We start from the raw sequence: 23,553 nt of genomic DNA, 5'->3' as shown, positions 1-23,553 counted from the left end.
GACCTCTCCATTAAAATGGTGTTAAGTGTCTAAAAAATAATTGGGTCATGTTAACTTGTGCTATAAAGGATGTTATAGAACAACTTTTAAAAAATGGTATTTTAACTTTTAAGCAATGGTATTTTAACTTTTAAAAGTTGATTGCACAACTTTTGATACTTATATTTCTATTACAAGTCCTTTAACATGTGCCCTTGATGACACAAGTTAACATTTGCCAAAATAATTATTCAAATAACATACTCGCTACAATTATCCCCCTTAGAAATGTTATATTAGAAAATGGTGAAAAATAATAGATTTAACTTTTAAAAAGTTAAAAAATTACTGAATTCAATGCAAACTTATCATTTTTTATTTCCTTAGCTAGTGCCCTTAAGGACTCTAGTTAGCCTAACCCAAAAAAGGAAAATACTTCCATGACATTGCTTGGGTGCCATTGGTGCAATCCTGGCCGTTGATGTGTGTTGATGGGTGTGGGGATGTGTGTGTGATGTGTGTGTGGTGGAGATGGCACCAATGACACACAACTATGACACCAAAGTTGAACCCAAAAGGTAAGCAAGTGTGTGTCGTTGTGTGTTGTGTTTGATGACGAGGGCATCACGTGAGGGATACAGTTTTTGGAATTTGGAGAGAGAAAAAGACACGCACGCAGTTCCTTCTACTTGTAGAGGCAAAGCAAAGCCAACCCCACCCACCTCATAATATTACCATTGCCTCTTTAGCCGCCTCAAAGAAAAACCACTCTTCTAAGTGTTGTGTAGTAACATAACATATAGCATCATCATTCATCAACACAGAGAAAATCAGACCAGACTCTTCTGTTTCTCTGTTGTGTTGTGTTTCTTTCTGCTCTTGTTCAGGTCACAGGGTCACGCACCTTTGTTTGGATTTGAACTTAGATAAAAATATTTAACAGAAATTTCAAAATGCAGCAGCACCTGATGCAGATGCAGCCCATGATGGCAGCTTACTATCCTAACAACGTCACTACTGATCATATTCAACAGGTTCCTTTCTTTTCTTCTTTCTTTCTTCTTCTTCTTCTTCTCCTTTTTGTTTCAATTCCATTGGATACTCTTTCTCTGCTTTCTGAACTGCATGTGCTCTTCTCAGACTCTTTCAGTTTCAGACAGTTCACTGAAAACCCTTTTTTTAACTATTTATTTTCTCTTTTTTTTTTTGAAGCAGTATCTTGATGAGAACAAGTCCTTGATTCTCAAGATTGTTGAAAGCCAGAACTCTGGCAAGCTCACCGAGTGTGCTGAGTAAGAACAGTTGATTTGATTTGTGTTTCTCATTTCTTCATAAGTATAGTTCAATCAAATTATTGTGACTTTCTATATTTTGCAGGCTTTTTCTAAGATGTGGGAGTGGGATACATACCCCACAAACCTTAATAAAATAAAGTTTTTCTTTTGATAGTTCTGTTTAATCATTGACCAAAGTTTCAAAACATGATGACTTGATGCTAAAATGTTACAACCTTTTTGGCAACAGCATCTTGAAAGTTTTATCATAACTGTTTACTAGTATTAGCTTTTTTGGTGGGGGAGGGAGGTTTAATAGAGATCAAAATTCTGCTTACTTGGCTTGAGATAGAAGAATACTCCCTCCGGTCCTATTTATAAGAGAAAGTTAGGTCAACAAAAGTGAATGTATTTAGACTAAATTTTTAACTAGATACATCAACTTTTGTTGACCCAAATTTCTCTTATAAATAGGACCGGGAGGGAGTATATACCTAAACAATTATTGGATTTTTCCCTAAATAATCTTTGTGGTTCTATAATTTCAGGAACCAATCAAGGCTGCAGAGAAATCTCATGTACCTAGCTGCAATAGCTGATTCTCAACCCCAACCACCTACTATGCCTGGCCAGGTACATCCCTATCTATTTTCAGAATGTTGTTAAGTACAAGTGACCACTTAGAAAGGGGTTCACCTCACAACAATGATTGATTTGTGCAATATTGCAATTGCTATTGCAATGATCCATGTAACAAACTCTAGCTCTTATTATGTCCCTAGTTTCCTTTCTAATTTTCATTTTTCACATATAGTAAGAAAAACAAAAGGTAGTGCATTTTTAACATGCCTATTGTGTGTCTAGATGTTTTTAAAATACCCTTGTACATATGAATATGTTTAAGTTGTACTTTCCATGATGCTTAGTAGTATTAATTAAGTATACATTTGGAAAAATAATAGTAAAATGTATCAGGTAATTTGAAATAAAATTTATTTTTGGAAACACAAATTTCTTCTAAAGAGGGTTTATATTTAGACACATAGGTAATCTATGCTTCATTACTACTATTTGACCATTTGGCCTCACAATCTTCTGAATGACATTGCAGTACCCTTCAAGTGGAATGATGCAGCAGGGAGGACACTACATGCAGGCTCAACAAGCTCAGCAGATGACACAACAACAATTAATGGCTGCACGTTCCTCTCTTATGTATGCTCAACAGCTTCAACAGCAGCAAGCCTTGCAAAGCCAACTTGGTATGAATTCAAGTGGAAGTCAAGGCCTTCACATGTTGCATAGTGAAGGGGCTAATGTCGGAGGCAATTCATCTTTAGGTACCGGAGGTTTTCCTGATTTTGGTCGTGGCTCGGCTGGCGATGGTTTGCACGGTAGTGGTAAGCAAGACATTGGAAATGCTGATGGCCGCGGTGGAAGCTCTAGTGGTCACTCTGGTGATGGCGGCGAAACCCTTTACCTAAAATCTTCTGGTGATGGGAATTAGTTAAGCAAGAATGGTAAAACTAATTAGTTCCTGGCCTTTTTAGTTAGGAGGATTAGGCAATGAACATTAAGTTAAGTAGCTGAAGGATAAGCTTGCTTATTAGACTTAAGATGTTATGTTTTGTTTGTTTTATGTTTAATTAAAAGGCAATGAATCAAAAAACGTTGCCTGTGTTTGTGTACTAGTAACTTTATGCATGTTTCTATGCTCTTGTGTAAAGTTTTGGCCAGAAAATGAGGTTGCTCAATTTCAAGGTCAACAATTATCCTCTACATGTTCATTCAACTTAATTTGCTTGAACTAGCCACCTAACTAATCAACAACAACCAAAACCTTATCCTATTGAGTGGAGTTCACTAAAAGAATCAAACGACGTTGTAGTGTTCTATCACTAAAATTTGATTTTCTACTACTAGGATCATAAAACCCGACACCAATTGTGCGAAAAAGACAAGCAAACTTCAAAAAAGGGGAAGACAATTTTTTTTTTGGTGTGAAGGGAAACACCATTTTTTAAGCTTGATGAAAGTACTATGACAAATTACCAAAAATAGTTAACCATAAAAAGAAGTCCTAAAACAATCTTTGGTAATTGCAAACATGGAACAAGTTAAACCATCTCTTTAGTTTCAGTTTACTATTTTGAATCTTCCATCCAAACACACCCTTAGGATTTTTGTTACAATTTGAATTTGATTTTCTATATGGGTTTTCATTTCCGACACAAATCTTTTCATCAATGTGTTTAAGTGATTTAGATTTTTGATGTATGTTTGTTAAATAATCTCACTTGTCTGTTGTCAATTGTGTAATTGTAGTTGGTCCATGTGAGATGACTGTTTAATCCTTTGTGTTTACTTGTCCTCCCTATTTTATTTTACGTTTTTAAATGGTGACTCCTATTTGACATTTGTTTAATGGTGGTCCCTATTTTATACGGTATTTGTTTAAGGGTGGTCGGTCATGTGGTCCGTTTCAAGTTTCATTTATGTTCCTCTTAGGGTGTGTTTGGATCACCAAAGAAAGTAAGAGGAAAGATTGTAAGAGGAAAAATTGTTTAAGGAAAGAAAGTGAGTAGAAAGTGAAGGGAAAGTGAGATGATTATTTAGTTGTTTGGTATCAAAGAAAGTGAAAAGAAAGTGGAAGGAAAGATAGATATATGTTTTGTTAAATGACAAAAATATCCATAGATATATGTTTTGTTAAATGACAAAGAAATGTGCCATTTAGTAATTTTATAATGTTAACCTCAATCCCAAGCTTTCTTCAAGCTTTCTTCCCTGTCATGGGTTGAAAGTTTTAGAACATGGGTCCCACCAAAAAGATGCTTTCTTTCCATTCTTACAAAGCAACCAAACAATGGAAAGAATGTGTTTCCATAAACTTTCCATTCTTTAAGCTTTCTTTCCTTCATCTATCAATGGAACCAAACACAGCCTTAAAGTTTCCTTTATGTTTTTCTTTTTGTTCCCTTTCAATTTTGTTTAAAATGTGTTAATTCTCAATTTTTTCGGATTACAAGTCATATTACATTCTTCTATCATCAATGATAAGGTCCACAAGTATATGGATGATAAAGTAGATATTCTACCTCTAATGAATTGATCTTCTAAGTTTTTTCGACCTTGTGGTATTATTATTATTATTCAAGTGTTTGAGTTATCATGACTTGATGCATCGATGCATCCAACTCATGATAATCTGGTCATGAATTTGATTAAAGGCCGATAATGACAAACAAAGGGATTAATAAGATATGATGATGAACTAGTTTAACTCCTATCGTGGATCGGGAAAACCCGTTGAAAGGACACACGACCCTTCATAAGGGCTCAAACGAACGAAAGCGCCCTTCCTGAGGGCTCTAGCGGAAAAGACGGCGCCTTTGGCGGCCCGCGTATGAGCACATTCTAGAACATGATAAAGCTCCTAATAGTCATCCTTATCCCTTGATGATTACCCTTATCCCCATAACTAAAACGTCCAAAATAGAGGGTTTATCCAACCCTCCATTGACTATAAATAGCAACATGCAGTTTCAAGACATCGAATAATTAGTCTAAAAAACTCTAGAATACGATATTGAACCCTAAGTATCCCTTATTGTGCTTTTGCAAGTATGATGAAATTCAAAGAAGGGTCTTGTTATCTTGTGCCCTTAGGGCACAAGTTAAGGAATCCAAAATTAGAAATTTTTCATAGAAAAGAACAAAATTTTGACTTTGAAAAGTTGAATAAAGTTGAATGCACAACTTTTAAGAGAATTATTTCTATTTTAAATTCCCTAACATATGCCCTTAGGGCACATGTTAACATTGGCCTTCAAAGAAATAACTGACACATGACCAATTTAGTCCAAAAAATTGACAAGTCAATTGATGTTTCCATGTTTTTCTTACGGATATGTCAGCTTTATAAAAGTACACGTCATAAAAATAAATAGAGCATGTTGTATTAAGCGGAAAAAAACATAACCAAAGCATAGCAGAAAATTTAATCAACCACCAATTAGAGCAGATTTCAACGCTTCAAGAAGTAGTATTAACAAAACTTCAATCAGCTAAATATAACATTTTTCAAAATAAACAAAACTTCAATCAGCTAAATATAACATTTTTCAAAATAAAAAAGAGTAATGTTATTATATATACATCAAAGAAAACTATTATTCTTTTTTTTTTTTTTTGGAAAGAAACATTATTATTATTTTTGTACAATTTAAATGCATTTAAAATATACATATGTAAAAATCAAAAGATTTATGTAAAAGAATATAACGGTGTCCAATAAAAAAGAGAGGGGGTTAAGCCATTCAATGGCGCGGAAGCAAAGGGAAGAAGAAGAAAGTGCCGAAGTTGAAGGCTAGCTTGAAGAATGTTCAATCGCATTCACTTTCACTTTCATTTCTCTCAAAAATGGCGTTTCGCTTTCAACATTTCCATAACCGTCACCGATTCCTTTGTCTTCTCTTCAATTCATGAACCAATTTTCTCACACAACCCGTCCAACTTAGACCTCTAGCATGGTACGTACGTACTTTCTCTTATTCTTCTATGCTTGCATTAGCTTGGATTCAAATTCATCATGTCAACTTAGATTCGTGTTATTCTTTGTAATGCCGATCCTCCACGATCAATGTTAATTCTTTGGAATTCCCAAAAATTAAGAGAAAAAGAGGTTTTCCAATTCAATCGAATAGTAATTGTTTTGCTTGTGCAAATCCCGGAGTCATTGCATACAAATCATATTAGGCCTACTCGTTGCCAGAGGATGTTGATTAGTACGATTCTTGATAGAACTCATAAATGTGAGAAAAGTATATTGACGAAATTGTTTTTTTGTCTGAAGAAGCCAAACTAGCCCACCATAATTGGCACCTGAGAGAATAAAACCAAAGAATTGTTGATTACAGGAAGGATACAACAAGACTTATATAGCCAATAAGAACAATTAATAGTTTAATTTAACTAACTAGTCTAAGTAACTATTGCATAAGAAACAAAAAAATGATGAATTATTTCACAGTTTTTTTGGTTCTGAATGAAGTGGATGGACTTGTTTAGGGAAAAGAGGATTTTTCCTAATTTTCTTTTACTGATATTTAAATGAAGTATTGATTTAGTTGGGACGTTAAGATTCAAATCAATATTGAGGTCATCGTGGTGGTTTTTATTTAAACATAAACTTCCACTTTTTATTAACATTGTTAGACTAGTAGATTCTGATTTGAGGTTTTTCTAGACTGGAAAACTCAAATTATCTCCCAATAATACACAGAAGAGGATGAATTGGGAAATAAGTATCTTGCATAATACTGGTAACTTGTGATGAAATAGACTTTTTTATCAATGCAGTATTCAGTTGGTTACTTGGCCACACCGTCTGTGGTAATTATGGCATAAGATTCTTATATTTTTTGTTTTCATGTTAGTATCAGGGTCCTTTCTAACCAGGTGGTAGAAAATACAAGACATGTTTTATACATATTCTAGTTTAGTTTGGAATTTATAAATCTTTTTGTTAGCTTTTCTTTCTGACAAGGTGGTGTTAAAAATCATTATTTAGAACTTAAATGAGATCTTAAAATAAATGATGATTCCTCATTTTCATCTGCAGGGAACTCCAGCGAATATTATTGTGGGTTCTCATGTCTGGATTGAAGATCCAGAGGAAGCTTGGATTGGCGGATACGTATCAAAAATCAATGAAAAGGATGCTGAAGTTGAAACTACCGATGGAAAAAAGGTTTGTACACTGTCAGTAACATATGGTTCCTTAATTATAGTATTTATATTTCCTCCCCTTTTTGATGACCTTTTTAATTTAAGAAACATTGGTAAGTTTGCTGCAGATTTTAGTCAATGATAAATTAGGCTTGAGTTCTGAAGTCAATTTAAACTAGGCTACGTATTTCACACAGGCTTATTGTATGACAACACTTGGTACAAAAGAAAGATAGAATAGCTATGGTGTGAACGATTTACCTCTCCTTTAGGAAGGGGAAAATGCTACTGAAAGGTGCCTTGGGCAACTCCTTTTTCCTCCAAACAAATTTTTTTCGTCTTTGTAATTTTATTCTAAAAATAAAATTAATTTCGCCTCCCTGAACCATAATAATTTTCACATTTGGTCATATTTGTTCCAGCTTCATCTCATTTCTTCCTTGTGATCAACCTAGGTTTATACCAAGTAAATGCTCTACGGCCAAGAAAAAAGGACAATGCACGTCTACTGTGACTGAGTTTCAAGTTGAGTAAAGGGGGAAAAGAAACTCGAAAAAGTGATCACAGAAAAGATGCACAAACAATTTTTTTTATTTTTTTTACTGTTGATCATCCCAGTTCAGTATTCAAATAATCATTATGATATATGGAAAAATTATTTAACTATGTTTAATGTCTTGAAAATCTTTTTCCAAGTTACGGGAGACAAGAACAAGTTTGCCACTCTATCTGTGTCTACTGTATTCCTGCTTTTTCTTTAGTAACTGAACTCTATAGTAGGAAAATATAATTATTTATCTAGAGGTGTTTTCTCTCCATTGCTTGGTGTAGTACTAATTCTTTATCATGCTTTGTATTGCTGACTGGTAAAAGTGAAAAGTGTTTCAGTAACTTATGAAGCCAAAAATTACATCTGAATTATATTACATGCACTTCTACTTTGTCTATTCCAAGGTTGTTGCAAATTTATCAAAAATACTTCCTAAGGATACAGAAGTTCTTCCTGGTGGAGTGGATGATATGACTAAACTGTCCTATTTGCACGAGCCTGGAGTCCTGCAGAACTTAAAAGCTAGATATGAATTGAATAAAATATATGTAAGGCTTTCTTCCCTTTGATGCCATAAGATCCAATGAAGTTAATCAATGTAGAAATTGTTGGCAATATTCTTAATTTCAATGGCAGACTTATACCGGAAACATTCTGATTGCAATAAATCCATTCCAAAGGCTGCCTCATATTTATGGTGCGCACATGATGCAACGATACATGGGAGAGCCACTGGGAGAATTAAGCCCTCATGTATTTGCAGTAGCTGAGGTTGCATATAGGTAATCTTAAATTTCTTATTATGATTCAAATCTCATTTCTACCATTGAAGCAAATATTAATTGATGATTTTATTAATATCAGGGCGATGGTTAATGAAGGGAAAAACAATTCAATTCTGGTCAGTGGGGAAAGTGGAGCTGGTAAAACTGAAACTACAAAAATGATTATGCAATTCCTAGCTTTCTTAGGTGGTAGAGCTGTGACTGAAGGAAGAACAGTTGAACAACAAGTTCTTGAAGTATGATTCGATTAATGGCACTCATTATTGAACTTGTAACAAAATTTTGATTCTTCTTTTCTTTTTAAAAACAACATTTTTTCTTTATATATAAAGTCTTTTAAATATGAATGCAGTCAAATCCAGTTCTGGAAGCATTTGGCAACGCCAAAACTGTCAGGAATAACAATTCCAGGTGAGACTTTCTTAAAGCATTTGGCAACATCTTTTTCACTCATGGGTGGTAAAGGATTCTATGTCTTTCCTGTCTTCAGTTTTGTTACATTTCACTCCTCTAGTACCCACTTCATATTGCCAAAAGTTAGTATGATGTGTTAATATGGACAGTTAGTTTGATGTGTTAATATGGACAGTTAGAATGATGACTTTTGAATAGTTTTATTTACCTTTCTTTCCAGAAAAGGAAATGTTTTGCCAACATAAAATGAAGTATGATACTTACGTCTAAGTTATTACCTATGTTTTTAATGGTGCAGCCGTTTTGGTAAATTTGTTGAGATCCAATTTGATAAGAGCGGAAGAATCTCAGGAGCAGCCATCCGAACATACCTTCTAGAGAGATCTCGGGTCTGTCAAATTAATGATCCTGAACGAAACTACCACTGCTTTTATCTTCTTTGCGCCGCACCACAGGAGGTAGCTCTCCGTCTACAATCTACTTTTTGTTTGATTCATTCAATTAAGTAAGCTCATCCAAGTTCTGCCAACAGGAAATTGAGAAATACAAATTAGGAAATCCTAAATCGTTTCACTACCTTAACCAGTCACAATGCTATGAACTGGCTGATGTAAATGATGCTCATGAGTATCTCGCCACCCGTAGAGCTATGGGTATTGTTGGAATAGGTCACAAAGATCAGGTGTACTTATTTCACAAGCATGGATTTAGCTTTGTTCTTGCTAGAATAGAGAATGCTTGCTTTCTATCTTTCTGCTTTTTTATGCTGTCTTTTTTCAGGAAGCCATTTTCAGAATTGTTGCTGCAATTCTTCATCTTGGTAATATTGATTTTGCCAAAGGAAAGGAAACCGACTCATCAATTCCTAAAGATAGGAAAGCCGAATTCCACCTGAAAACGGCTGCTGATCTTCTGATGTATGAATGCTTTTGTATTATTACTTCTGTCCATATGATATTCAATTGCCTTTCAGTCTGTTTGTCAATATTGAATCAGGTGTGATGCTGATGCCTTGGAAGATGCATTATGTAAGCGTGTCATGATCACTCCCGAAGAAGTTATAAAACGGAGCCTTGACCCGGGAAGTGCAACAGTCAGTAGAGATGGACTGGCAAAAGCAATTTATTCTCGGCTATTTGATTGGTAGGACTCTAAAAGGCAAATTAATCCATTTTTCAGACCTCTATGTTGTCTAATTAATGCAAAAAGTACCGAAGATAAGGATACAGGGTTCTGATTTTGATTCCTGGTGCATTTATGTGTGCTGTAGGCTGGTGGACAAGATTAATAATTCAATTGGACAAGACCCCGATTCTGAATGTTTGATTGGGGTCCTTGATATCTATGGTTTCGAAAGCTTTAAATTGAACAGGTAATATAATAGTTTAGATGAATAAATATACCTATCTGTACAAGTTCATCCACAAGATTGCATTACTGAAGATATTGAAAGCATCCACCTATGCTTGTTTTCAAGTTCATTCTTTTGTAACTTATTTTCAGTTTGTCATGCTCTGCAGTTTTGAGCAGTTCTGCATTAATTTCACAAATGAAAAGTTGCAGCAACATTTTAATCAGGCAAAATTTCAGACTAAATTATGCACTTCAAGTTCCTTTTTTCATTTCCATATTTAATATGGTTTTGATGACGAATTTCAGCATATGTTCAAAATGGAACAAGAAGAATATGCAAAGGAGGAGATCAATTGGAGCTACATTGAATTTGTGGACAACAAAGATGTTTTGGACCTTATTGAAAAGGTTTTCTTTCTCCTATTTTCCCTTTCTCTGTATCTCTAAGGCATTGAGGATATACTTAATTCATTTTGTTTTGGAAGCCTTTGTTAGAATATACGAAAAAGGTCTTTAAATATCTTGATATTATCTTAAATTATCTCATAGGATTAATTTCCTATCTCAGTATCTCTTAAGATTAATTTCCATATTAATTATTCATTATCATGATTTATTTCTCCATTTAATTAGGATTTGAAGTTGTATTAGGGTCAATGTTTGATATCTTTGAATTATCAAATATCAATCATAATCAAATTTTAACTACCATCGTCGAATTCAAGAACACGGTGTAGAATCGTTGAAAATGATGAGTAATAGCAGAACAGTTGGGCCAGACAACATACCAATTGAAGTGTGGAAAAGTCTTGGAGATAGAGGCATTTAGTGGTTCACCAAATTTTTTAACGAAATTATGAGGACAAAGAAAAAGCCAAATGAGCGGAGAAGAAGCACTTTAATTCCGATCTGTAAGAACAAGATGGATATACAAAATTGTGCAAATTATAAAGAAGTTAAACTTGAGTCATACCAAGAGTTATGGGAAAGAGTGATTGAACGGAGACTAAGAAAAGAGACACGAGTTACTTATAACCAATTTGGATTTATGCCTGGTAGGTTGACTCAGTTATAATCAATAGAGACACGAGTTACTTAAGAAAAGAGACACAAGATGGGTCACCGACAATTTTCCCATAACAATAGGATTGCACCAAGGATCAAACTTAAGCCCATATATTTCTAACTTAGTTTTGGATGTACTTACGGAACACATCCAAGAGCTAGCACCGATATGTATACTTTGTGCACAAGATGTCGTCTTGCTTGGAGAGTCGAGAGAGGAATTGAATGGGAGGTTGGAGACTTTGAGACAAGCCCTAGAAGCGTATGACATTTGCTTGAGTAGAAGCAAGACAAAGTATATGAAATGTAATTTTAGCAAAAGACGTAGTAGTTCTACCTTAGAGGTAAAAGTTAGAGATCATATCATACCACAAGTTACGCCGCTTAAATATCTTGGGTCCATAGTACAAAGCGACGGAGAAATAGAAGCATATGTAAATCATCGAATTCAATCTGTGTGGTTGAAATGGAAAAGAGCCTTAGAAAGTACCACTCAAGTTGAAGGGGAATTTTATAGGACAGTGGTAAGGACAACGATGTTGTATGGAATATAGTGTTGAGCAGTGAAGAACCAACATGAGAATAAAATAAGTGTAGCAGAGATGAATATGTTGCGTTGGATGTGTGGTAAGACTAGGTGTGATAAGATTAGAAATGACAATATTAGAGAGTTTGAGTAGCACCTATAGTAGAAAAGATGGTGAAAAATAGGGTTAGGTGGTTTGGACATGTAGAGAGAAGACCTATAGATTATGTAGTAAGGAGAGTAGATCATATGGAGGATAGTCAGATCCCTAGAGGCAGAGGAAGACCTAGAAAAACTATTAGGAAAGATTTGGTAATTAATGAGTTGGACCGAAATATGGTTTACGATAGAACATTATGGCGATATTTGATCCATGTAGCCGACCCCACTTAGTGGGAAAAGACTTGGTTGTTGTTGTATTCCTTTTCTCCTCTCTTTATTTGAAACCTTATAACTTCAACTTAGTATCAATGTGGTATCGTCCTCGGTATAGTCATATAGTTATTCTGCTGCCGAGTTCCCCTAAATATTCAGGATTTTACACCATCTTGTTAACCATTACAAAATTCCACACCATGTTTTTGAAACTCTCTTCCATCGTGCCGTCCTTCTAGCATGTTTAGATTACATTGTAGGTGTTTTTCAGAATCTCTTCCCTGTCCTGTTTAGAAAGTCAAAACCTTGCTAGTCCCATCTTCAACCTCCATGTGTTGCAAATAACATAACACACTCCCTAGCAACTCCAATTGTGCTATGTAGAAAGAAATAGGGTGAATGTTGTTATGCTTTATTCATCAGTCAAGAGACTGCTTATATAGAGCGATTACAATAAATGACAATAATTCTCGATGAGAATATTAGGAAAATAAAAATAAAGAGACAATAAAAAGAATCATGTGGATTCTTCTAGAAAACACACGGATTTACCCCCCCTCCTATCCAGAGGTTGATCTTCTGTATGTGACTGACCCTGCCCAGTGCCCAATCAGTATTAGTGTGGATAAAGACATTCTTTTTACTAGTCTTCTTAAAAGATAGGCCCCTTCCAGGATTTGTCTTCAAATATCTCAGTATTCCATAAACTGCCTCAAGATGTTCCTCAAAAGGAGAATGCATAAATTAACTCACTACACTGATTGAGAAAACGATGTCAGGTCTAGTGCGTGACAAGTAAATCAGCTTACCAACCAATGTAGACTTAATTATTTTTTTCAATTGTGCCCTCTAATTAGTACCATGTACACTACTCCCAAAACATTATATTTCACTTAGCATTTGTGATGGTGAGAAGCACACTAATGATTGTTAAGGTTAGTTTGGTAAAAGCTTCATGTATTTAAACGACACTTATTTTGAAACGGGTGGAGTATATGTTAATAATTACAAGTACGATTCTACCCTAAATAAGAGCAATCACATATTTACAACGGTATCTTTATTTCTGCCCAGTCTTCCACTAGGTTACTATTTTGGGCTTATTTTATTTCCTAATTTGATCCTTGGTGAGTCTTTTCCTTCTCTTTTGTTCTCCTACCCTTCTTTTACTGTTCTTTTATCTTGATTTTGCTTTTGCAGAAACCCGGAGGAATCATTGCTCTCCTCGACGAAGCTTGGTAAAATATTGTTACTTTCCATAAACAACTTTTTAAGTGCTTGCTAGATGGTTTTAACTTTTCTTCATATGTACTTTAGTTCGGTTAAATTAGACATGATCCAGATTTGTTCAGTTTCGTTGAATCTAAAGCTTCGTGTTACATAACATACTGAATCTACATTATTCTCTTTTTATCATCTCCTTTGTCTTGCAGCATGTTTCCAAAGTCAACACATGAAACATTTGCAAACAAGCTTTATCAAACATTTAAGAATAACAAGCGCTTTATTAAGCCAAAATTGTCTCAAACAGATTTCACCATTGCCCATTATGCTGGAGAGGTATGCCTAGCTCTTTCCAAAATGGTTTGCTGCAATTTTTTTACTGCATATTCATTTTTACTGTCATAAATATGCAGGTGACATACCAATCTGACCATTTTTTAGACAAAAACAAGGATTATGTGGTTCCTGAACATCAAGATTTATTGATTGCTTCCAAATGTCCTTTTGTATCTGCCCTTTTTCCACCACTTCCAGAAGAGACATCAAAATCTTCCAAATTTTCATCAATAGGTTCTCGTTTTAAGGTATCTTTCTTTTCCTAAACTTCATTAGTAATTTGGTACATTTGTGGAGTTTGCCTCAAATAGCAAATTTGATGCAAGCTCTAGTCAACAAAAATTTATCTGCATCCTTATTATCAGGAAGCTAATAAAATTTGAATGGTACAGCTACAGCTACAGCAGCTAATGGAAACATTAAGTTCAACAGAACCCCATTACATTAGATGTGTGAAACCAAACAACCTCCTCAAGCCTGCAATTTTTGAGAATGTCAACATTATGCATCAACTTCGTTGTGGTGTGAGTATACTTTTATGTTCTTCCTGCAAGTCTTCTGTCCCTCTTCAGCTGTCACAAACTCTTTCCCCTACAGGGTGTATTAGATGCTATCAGAATCAGTTGTGCTGGCTATCCTACACGCCGCCCTTTCTTTGAATTTGTGAACAGATTTGGTCTCCTTGCCCCAGAGGCCATAGAAGCAAAGTAAGCACTCTTTTAGTATATATTTTATGCCCAGGAGGACGTAAGCTTTGATTTAACATGTCAAATATTTTGGACTAAATTTGGGCATACTGCTAATTTGTCAAGTTATTTCACCTATGGCAGCTGTAATGAAAAGAATGCTTGCCAAAAAATTCTGGAAAAGACTGGGCTTAAAGGATATCGGGTAATTTGAAATGTTACAGCATAATATTTATTGCTTTTCTGTTCTTGTCCATAGTTCTTATATTAAGCTCTTGACACCTTAGCAACAACTATAACGCATGCATGTCATAGCATTCATTTACAATACCTTTTTTAGATTTAGTTACAAATATGATCAGGGGTCTTGTATAGTCTTATAACATGCGTTTGTGTATTTATTCCTGACTCGTACATTCACATAATTTGTTTGATCGGCTGTCCAATGTTGTAGATTGGAAAAACAAAGGTATTCTTGAGAGCAGGTCAGATGGCTGAACTAGATGCTCAGAGAGCTCAAGTACTTGGTAATGCAACAAAAGTTATCCAACAGCACATACGAACCCATCAAGCTCGGAAACATTATCTTGCATTGCAAAAGAAGACCATATATGTGCAGTCTCGGTGGAGAGGTGAAATAGCCTAATTCATTTCTTAGGATAGATGTAATTTTATTTTCACAAAGTATAGACGTCCTTAATTAGAACAGTGTGTCTCAGAGAAGGCAGATGCAGTAGGAGGCCTCATTACACAATCATTCTCCCTTCTCTACATGATTTAATTTAATATACACAACATGCTTTTTCTAGGAAGACTCGCATTCAAACTCTATGAGAAAATGAGAAGGGAGGCCGCTGCTGTGAAAATTCAAAAGAACATACGCAGTTACGAAACTAGGAAGGCGTATAAAAAACTGCATATGTCAGTACTTACTTTGCAAACAACTTTAAGGGCCATTGCTGCTCGCAAGGAATTCAGAGTTAGGAAACAGACCAAAGCTTCCATCATTATTCAGGTTTTGGTCGAAAACTAATTTAGATTATCTACTATGGAGCCATTAGTGTTCATTATTTAAAATTCTCTGTCACAAAAAATTGCAGGCTCAGTGGCGGTGCCACAAAGCGGCTTTACAATATAAGAGGCTCAAAAAAGGTTCAATAGTTACACAATGTAGATGGAGGGGGCGTTTAGCTAAGGGAGAACTTAGGAAACTGAAAATGGTACATATCTATGTTTACATTGATTCTTATACATTAAGTAGAACCTACTGTACTCAACCTGCATAATTTCAGACACAATAGGTGAAATACGATATCTTATGATTTTTTAATCATAAAGTTATGCTTCATCATGAAAAATTACATTCAAATTTCATTCTTTGTTTTTGTTCCATCATTGCCATTATTTTTATGAAGGGAAAAACAATAGAATAAAATAGAAATATTCTTCTGATCAGAAAAGTTGAAAATAGCTTTTACTTTTCTCATGTGATTACAGAATCCAAAAACGTTATTCTCTTTCTCTTTTTAATTTGGATTTCGTCAAATGTTCATTGTGAAAGAAGTGATGCTTATAAAATACAAAACCTTGGAGAGAACTACAAATTTGAATATCCTATTTGTACTGACCCTGGATTAATTCATGCGCAAGTTCTCTGTCCCCTGATCTTTCTTCTTTTTGGTGCTTATATGAAGGATCAAATCTAAAACTATCCTCACCTTGTTCTAACTGATTAAGTGGCTTATTTTTTACTCATTCTTAGTATTTAAGTAGCATATACCTTAATTTCAATTTTCATTATATCATTCCCTTATTTTACTTTTATCACATCTAAGTGAACATTTGTTTCCATTTGCTTTAGGCTGCAAGAGATACTGGCGCACTTCGAGAAGCAAAGAGTACGCTTGAAAAAAAAGTGAAGGAACTTACTTGGCATCTCCAACTGGAAAGAGGTTTAAAGGTGTGATACATATCCAACTACAAAACATAGACTCGAACAAGTTTTTTCTTTTAAATTTTTTTAAAACTAAATCAAACTGACTCCATTCTTCTTCTGTTTTTAATCTGGATTTATTAAACCATTGTCAAATCTTAATTGTGAAAGAAGTGATGCTGATAAAATAAAAAAACCTTGGAGAGAACTACAGACATGAATATCCCATTTGCATTGACCCTGAATGATTTCATGTAAAAGTTCTCTGTCCCCTGATCTTTCTTTCTTCTTTTTTACGGTTATATGAAGGATCACATCTAAAACTATCCTCAACTCTTTCTAACTGATTAAGTTGCTTACTTATGACTCACTCTTAGTATTAATTATCATAAACCTTAATTTCATTTTTTATTATATCATTCCCTTATTTTATTTTTATCTCATCTAAGTAGACATCTGTTTCCATTTGCTTTAGGCTGCAAGAGATACTGGCCCACTTAAAGAAGCAAAGAATAAGCTTGAAAAACAGGTGGAGGAACTTAAATGGCGTCTCCAACTGGAAAAAGGTTTAAGGGTGAGATATATCTTTTGTTGATAGATATAACTTGGGAGGATGTTGCTGTTCTGATCTCCTACACATTTGTCATTTTGAAAAACATTTTTGCACAAATTGGCAATAAAAAGAAGGGTAAATGGCCAAAGTATTTGAAAGTTCCCAAGTATCTTCAAAATTGGCAAACCCTCAAGCAAACCATTTGCAATCTTGTGCAGACAAATCTAGCAGAATTCAAAGCACAGGAGATAGCAAAACTGCAGAATTCATTGCAGGAGATGAAGAGAAAAGTTGATGAAACTAATGCTCTGCTCCTCATGGAGCGAGAGAATGCAAAGAAAGCTATTGAAGTAACATCTCCTGTCATTAAAGAAGCAATGGTTCTTGTTGAAGATAAAGAGAAGATTAAGAGACTGAGAATGGAAGTTGACAACCTAAAGGTAAAGTTAGACATACTTATCTGTTAGGTGAACCTTATTTCAAGGGTGCCTCTCTTTTTGTACATAATGCTTCTTTCAAATTGGAATCTGGTGTGACTATATATTTCAGTTTTATATGGCTTATAGAGTTCTTAGAGTAATACATTGATTCTTGGGCCTCTTCAAAACTTCATTGGTTAATTGGAAAGAAAAATGTAACAGATATAAATAAGAGTTGCTATTATCAGATTGAGGGCCAGAAAGAATTTCCATGTGAAGATGCTATTAACTGCCATACTGCCAAAATAGGGACAGACCATGGCCTCTTCTACAAATGGAATTAGAGAGCTTTGAAGCATTTGTGGTGCGTCGATGCTTGAAATAAGAGTTGCTATAATTCTACAAATGCATTACTGCCAAAATACAATACATAACTGCCATGAATACATTACATATATGCCCAAATTATTTCAAGCATCGACACACCTCCTTGGGTCTCCTATTATAATGTTTATTATTTATTATTAGTAAGTGGTCCAACATGTGAATGACAGTTGATGTCCGTCAATGAGACAAAGGCATGGACATAGGACACAACACAAACATTATTTCCAAAATATAAGACACCGACACTAACACGGATACACATATTATTAAATAAAATTAAATATGATCATCATTTATAATAAATCTAAGTTGAGAATCAAGATGATCACCAAATGCTTCAAAAATGCATCACACAGGTGGTAATTTTAACATGTTGACAAATATATTAGTAAATGAAGAAACTGTGGCAGAATAATTTTCAAACCGGTCCATCATAAAACTACTATTGAAACCATCAAGTTACCAGCCAAAGAGGTACCTTAAGCAGTGAATGCAGATTGAAGATGCAGACTGAAGAAGAAACGTCATTTGAGGAGACACCAAGATTAAAGCAAAACAACAAGACATGTCTGAAAGTGGACGCTAACTGCAAATATAACAAAGACGTTGACCACATAAGGAGTAGTGGAAGGAAAGGAAACATCACTCGAAGATAGAGCTCCGTGACAGACTGAAGACGAAGACCGAAACATAGACAAAATTGGAAACTAGAAAAGGGAAACCATGAAAGAAAGATAAAGACCGAAGAAAAGGAAGACATGCATATGTGGAAACTTTTTGAATCCCTATCTATTCTCACTGTAGCTGTGTGATTGTGTCTGAACAGTGAAGATATACCATAGTGAGAATTTTTTTTGGACATTTGTCTGAGCACGATCTTCCTGGTGTGGTGAGTGGTGTCATACAAGTGTTGGTGTCCAATGCGTGTCGGACACTTGGATACACCTAAACCCATTGTCTTGGTGCTTCATAGATGTACAATGTATTCCCTCGTGAAGAATATGGCCATTGGGGTTCCAAGTGTGGACAATATGCAAGTGTATTTTACCTGAAACCTACCTTAGATATGAACAATTATGTCGAAACGGGAATTTCTTGGAAACTTATCTAAGGTGTCTGACATGTATTGTTCTTGTGTCATGCGAGTGTTAGTTTCTGACGCATGTTGGACACATGGACACACCTAAACCCTGGAGGGTTGATGCTTCACATATATCCAATGACATCCCTCCTGAACAATAAGCTCTTTGGGCTTCAAGCGTGGACAATATACAAGTGCACTTTACCTTATGCTGAAACTTACCGGTTATGAACAGTTGTGAAGAATGTGGATGGCAAGGATCAAGATTGAACTCTTGACCATCATGGAGGCCTTGATACCACATTTAGGCATGTTAGGAACAAATCATTTAAAAATTAAGAGGCTAGATGAAGGCACATGAATGGTTTTATATCGCCAATAGTTTGCATTAGCATGATATGTTTTAATTCGACGTATTATTAACAATGTGTAATGATTCAAGTAAAATGTTTTGTATTTGAATATGCCTTTGGATTAGTTTATCGCAAAACTGACTAAGGATCACAATTTCCTTCTAAGCTGCCACATGGTGATATGCCTGTTTCTTGTCATTATCTTCAGACTTCACTCAAGTTAGAGAAACTGAAATGCAACAGCTTTGAAAGAAAATATAACGAAGCTAAAATTTGTAGTGAAGAAAGAGGTAAAAGGTTAGAAGACACGGAGAAGAAGCTTCGTCAGCTCCAAGAATCAATGATCAGGTAATATATATAATGAACAATAATCCCTGATTTACGTCTACTCATGATAATCAATAATGACTTTCTGAAAATATTGAATGAAATGTTTAAATTGAGTTATTGTGGGGGTTTTCTTTCTTGTGAATTATGGGATAATCTCATTGGCTAACTTAAATTTATCTTTCCTTACCGTAGGTTTACTTCTCAAAAGAATTTCTAGCTAATTTCAGAAGTCATCATCAAAAGCTAAGTCAATCCCACTCTTAATTTGCATGGATGGTTGAACGAAATCTCACAATTCTATTACTGGGCTATAAGAGAAGATGACTACTTTAGAACCAGGGAAGCAGGTTCTACGTCAACAAGCTGTCTCCATGGCACTTAATAAGTTCCCTTCATGATACCACGGATCAATTGTTCAGGTACACCTCCTATTCAATACTGTGCATGAAAACAAATTAAAGTTTGACATTGGTTTAAAACAGTTTCTTGTCTCTGTTGGTAGAGAGCTGCTGAAAGTGGTCATGTTTGCTGTGGGATGCAAAAGACATCTTTTGTAAAAATCTTTTTAATGAACTGTGATTGGTTTAGGCATTTCTATGTACCTTTTACTTTTGTTCTTGGTCACCTAATGGATTAATCAGGAACTGCATAGCACATCAAGGACCTAGAGGGAATCCTCTGAAATAGAGGATAAGCCGCAAATGTCATGAAATGAGAACAACAGAATAATCAAGAGTAATCCATTAGATGTATTGCACAACTTCTAGAATTGGCTGAGAACAGACTAATTGCCGCTTGTATCATAGACAAATGTCTCTTGCATTGGAGATCATTTGAAGTTGAGGGTGTTTTCGATCGTATCACCCGAACTATTGGCCATGCAATTAAGGTATGAAAAGCAAAACTTGCTCATGCTAATACTCTTTTTCTTGCTCCTTTTCCTAACATATTACTTCAAGTCACTGATATTTCCATTTAGACTTCAGACCCAGGCTATCAACAATGTCTTGGCCTATTGGTTATCCCATGCCTCCAAACTTTTCTTGTTACTCCTGAACATACTCAAAGCAAGCGGTTCTTATGGAATGGCTCCACAATGCCGCCGTTCTTCATCAGCAGCCCTGTTTAGGAGGATGACTCAAGTAAACATAGCTTCTGTTTTGAATAGATTAATTCACTTTGAAAAGCTTTCATTTTTCAGATAATGTGAAATAACAAAACCATAAATGGAATCTAAGTGATTATTGTTTTATTGAAAAGATTGTGGACAACAATACGTGTCTACACACCTGCGCGCGCACACACACATATAATAACACGATACAAATCTACAGAAATGGAAACAAGGTCACTCCTAATTCCGGAATGATTTCCTTTTCGAGTCTAAGTCAGGGTTCTTCGTGATAACTTGAAGAAAGAAATTTCTCCTTTACTTGGATTATGCATCCAGGTACGACAATTTCTTTATTACTCTATAGTAAAGCTTCTATGAGCTGATCTAGCATGCATGCTGACATAAATGGCCATTTTTCTCCATTTGATACATTTCCCTTGAAATTCAGTTCGTTTTTTTTCTTCAGGCAATCAATTGAGATATTACTGTTTTTATGTGATGAGATTGGCGCCAAGAACTTCCAGAGCAAGATTGGTCAAGTGATCATCATGTTCTGTTGTAAACACCAATGCCTAGCGCATAATGATTGCCCACTAGCATGGGACAGTGAAGAGCCTAGGAAACTTTTTAAATACTTCAAAAGCAAATCATGTCAGTAAGACCTCTGTGACATCATTATTTCTATGATTCTGCCTCCTTATGGCAATTTGTGCCAACAACCCTTATGGCTCTTCTAGCTCTTGATGTATATATTTGGGTACAATTTCATAGGGACTGTTCCCACTGCTCTCTACTAAAAAACAATGTAACTGTCGCAAAAAAATTTAAAAGGGTGTAAAATAACTGCCTCTTTGTTAGAGGAACAACAAAAACAGTACTTATGGTATTACATCTTGGTTTTCTCCTTGAATATACCACTATGATAAAATAATGTATACTTTTTTTGGATTCTCATTTTTATATCCTCAAGTGTTCATTTTTTATTACAATCTTCTTTAAAGATGGGAGTGCTGCTCATTTAGTAATGGAGAATTTGTCAAAGCTGGTTTGGCTAAATTAGAGCATTGGTGTTATGTGGCAAGAGGTGAGGTGCATGAACTTAACACTGCTGTTATTGCATGTAGGTCTTTTAATAGGTACATACTAACCCACCTATCCTTTCTCGAAAACAAAAAAATATGTGGTACACAGGTTCGGACTGGGATGAGCTCGAACATATTACACAAGCTATTGGATTTCTGGTATCTATATTCTTCACTAGATACCATCTTGCATATATTAGGAACGCAGAGAGGAGAAATGGAAAAATGATGGAAACAGATATTAGGAACAATTTGTTAAATGGTTAAGAATAGGAGAAAGGGTTATCTTTGAAGGGTTTGCCCTTACTACGGAATATTTGTTCAGTTTACTCAATGCTAACAAATCTCAATGATACCTGGCCTCACACCTATTTAGTTATCTAACCAGTCCCCAGTTTTCCATTCTCTTCTATCATAGCAGCATTATTTTCTCTAGTAAAAAAAAAAAAAAAGAAGCATTTTGTTTGTCCTTATAATGGTCAGAGATGGGAAAGTATGGTAAACTTATTTTTCATTACCTTTATTTAGGTCATCCATCCATCAGAAACCAAAGAAAACTTTGGATGAAATAAGCCATGACTTGTGTTGATGACTGCAGATTCAAATAATGCAGAAAAACTGTTGATCTTTTTCTTATCAATGTTTTCTTCTAGGTCATTTCCAATATGTGAGTGTTGATGACTGAAGATTCAAATAATGCAATTAGTACTTCTTTCTTGTTGGATAATGATTCAAGGTAAGCCAAATGCCATAAGCCAATCTGATAATTGTAAATTTTTCAAACTTGCTAATAGTTGATTTTACTCATTTTAGTGGTGCTTTTACCAAATATTTCTTATTAATTTGTTTAAGATATGACACATGGAAACCAAATACTAAATAAACATAAACTGAAATAAGCTTGTGTCAGCCCCGTGATTTGGGGCTGTTCTAAATGCTATGATCCCTGACTTCAATTCTTCTCAAATCTCAACTGCTTGGCATTGGTTCACATTATATTTAATGAATCTGACCTTGTGCATGTTGGCGTTGCAACAGCTGGGTGAATTGGGTTTCATCATTACGTCCTCTTTCCCACAAGGAAAATGCTTATTGTTGCGAGGGGTGTTTGACAAGAAATGCAAGAATTTTATGTGGCAGCATGTAACACATACAAATAATAAGGGAAAATTTGACATGTTGCTTATAACCTACTGAGCTTATAACCACATTCATTCGGCTGAAAGCTCTTTCCTTGGGCAGTTAATTTTCAAAATACAACCCTTTGAAAGCTGACTCAAAACACAGGTAGATAAAGACCGACTAATCCTGTAAACCCGTGATCCTAGAATTGCATGGTAGGAAATTGAGAGCTTGGAAGCACGACAGTGGCATAAGGGGGTCTTTGTTTTATATGTAGTAGTAGTAGTAGTAATAATAGATACTAGTTTGACAGGCTTGTAGTAGTTAATATATCCTTTTGAAAATCGGCATGGTGATACTGATATTGTATGCAACATTAACCATTTTAAGCATTGATTTTGCAGCATTCCGTTCTCTATTGGTGACATGTTGAAATCAAGGGAGCAGATAGAAATCTCAGATATTGAGACTCTAGTACGTGAAAACTCTGGCTTTAGCTAATTCTTACCTTGCTCGGATCGACCACTTTTATTGTGGAATTGACTGGCCCTGCACTCTTATGCTCCTCCATGGAGATATCAAGTCACATTCATTTAGATCAGTTCTTATCATGAAATGCTGAACTGTTGACTTTGGTTGTGTCAGAAACAAGTTATAGTATTCAACATGCCAAATTTACCTAGTAGTTTAAAAAATGGACGACACGACGTATACCACTACGTTGTGCAACGTACTACAAATGCCTTGTTTTCTCGGGTCATGGTTTTGCTCTCAATAAGATTTTGTATATAGAAGGATAGGAATTTCACAAGATTGTAGTGAGGAATGGAGTCCATGACTCAGAATATATGGCAACAAGAGCTCATTATTTATAGCGGCTTA

At 35.1% G+C, this 23,553-nt stretch overlaps 2 protein-coding genes and 1 pseudogene across 6 annotated transcripts; all 3 read left to right on the top strand.

Moving 5' to 3' along the window:
• Window positions 1-721: 721 nt before the first annotated feature.
• On the top strand, window positions 722-3,032 carry LOC146957082 (GRF1-interacting factor 1-like). 3 transcript variants are annotated; one of them, XM_085733988.1, is made up of 5 exons: window positions 725-866; window positions 939-1,013; window positions 1,195-1,271; window positions 1,802-1,886; window positions 2,365-3,032. In XM_085733988.1, exons 2-5 carry the CDS (start codon window positions 948-950, stop codon window positions 2,758-2,760), a joined length of 624 nt encoding a protein of 207 aa, XP_085590114.1. In that variant the 5' UTR covers window positions 725-866; window positions 939-947; the 3' UTR covers window positions 2,761-3,032. The 3 variants fall into 3 exon arrangements, with proteins under 3 accessions (XP_085590111.1, XP_085590114.1, XP_085590117.1); XM_085733991.1 differs by having other exon boundaries at window positions 727-866; window positions 942-1,013; XM_085733985.1 differs by having other exon boundaries at window positions 722-1,013.
• A 2,501-nt stretch (window positions 3,033-5,533) lies between these two features.
• LOC146957080 (myosin-9-like) lies at window positions 5,534-23,553 on the top strand. 2 transcript variants are annotated; one of them, XM_085733980.1, is made up of 34 exons: window positions 5,534-5,785; window positions 6,877-7,005; window positions 7,938-8,081; window positions 8,170-8,315; window positions 8,398-8,554; window positions 8,671-8,729; window positions 9,031-9,190; window positions 9,265-9,414; window positions 9,513-9,649; window positions 9,729-9,875; window positions 10,003-10,104; window positions 10,253-10,310; window positions 10,392-10,493; window positions 13,252-13,289; window positions 13,485-13,611; window positions 13,689-13,859; window positions 14,004-14,135; window positions 14,209-14,318; window positions 14,442-14,502; window positions 14,752-14,929; window positions 15,107-15,312; window positions 15,398-15,517; window positions 16,159-16,257; window positions 16,706-16,804; window positions 17,002-17,223; window positions 19,232-19,371; window positions 19,546-19,772; window positions 19,856-20,803; window positions 20,934-21,118; window positions 21,469-21,551; window positions 21,659-21,708; window positions 22,203-22,285; window positions 22,588-22,836; window positions 23,076-23,553. In XM_085733980.1, the coding sequence occupies exons 1-27, from the start codon at window positions 5,783-5,785 to the stop codon at window positions 19,568-19,570; spliced, it is 3,222 nt and encodes a 1,073-aa protein (XP_085590106.1). In that variant the 5' UTR covers window positions 5,534-5,782; the 3' UTR covers window positions 19,571-19,772; window positions 19,856-20,803; window positions 20,934-21,118; window positions 21,469-21,551; window positions 21,659-21,708; window positions 22,203-22,285; window positions 22,588-22,836; window positions 23,076-23,553. The 2 variants fall into 2 exon arrangements, with proteins under 2 accessions (XP_085590106.1, XP_085590096.1); XM_085733970.1 differs by lacking the exon at window positions 5,534-5,785 and having other exon boundaries at window positions 6,850-7,005.
• LOC146957081 (myosin-11-like) lies at window positions 19,674-20,609 on the top strand (annotated as a pseudogene). The gene is made up of 4 exons (XR_015030041.1): window positions 19,674-19,700; window positions 19,856-19,906; window positions 19,995-20,242; window positions 20,340-20,609. The product of XR_015030041.1 is annotated as a myosin-11-like (transcript).

This window comes from Medicago sativa, chromosome 1, assembly GCF_051527215.1.
Source record: "Medicago sativa cultivar Bolivia chromosome 1, Bolivia_mono, whole genome shotgun sequence".
Lineage (NCBI taxonomy): Eukaryota > Viridiplantae > Streptophyta > Magnoliopsida > Fabales > Fabaceae > Medicago > Medicago sativa.
This window is presented reverse-complemented; position numbering and strand designations above follow the sequence as displayed.

Bases quoted from the DNA above. Each gene is read 5' to 3' on its own strand.
- LOC146957082 (XM_085733985.1), top strand. From the start codon at position 933: ATGCAGCAGCACCTGATGCAGATGCAGCCCATGATGGCAGCTTACTAT. The intron at 1,272-1,801 runs GTAAGAACAGTT...CTATAATTTCAG, and splicing joins AAGCTCACCGAGTGTGCTGA to GAACCAATCAAGGCTGCAGA. The intron at 1,887-2,364 runs GTACATCCCTAT...ATGACATTGCAG, and splicing joins CACCTACTATGCCTGGCCAG to TACCCTTCAAGTGGAATGAT.
- LOC146957080 (XM_085733970.1), top strand. From the start codon at position 6,850: ATGATGATTCCTCATTTTCATCTGCAGGGAACTCCAGCGAATATTATT. The intron at 10,494-13,251 runs GTTTTCTTTCTC...TTGCTTTTGCAG, and splicing joins TTTTGGACCTTATTGAAAAG to AAACCCGGAGGAATCATTGC. The intron at 17,224-19,231 runs GTAAAGTTAGAC...CATTATCTTCAG, and splicing joins TGGAAGTTGACAACCTAAAG to ACTTCACTCAAGTTAGAGAA.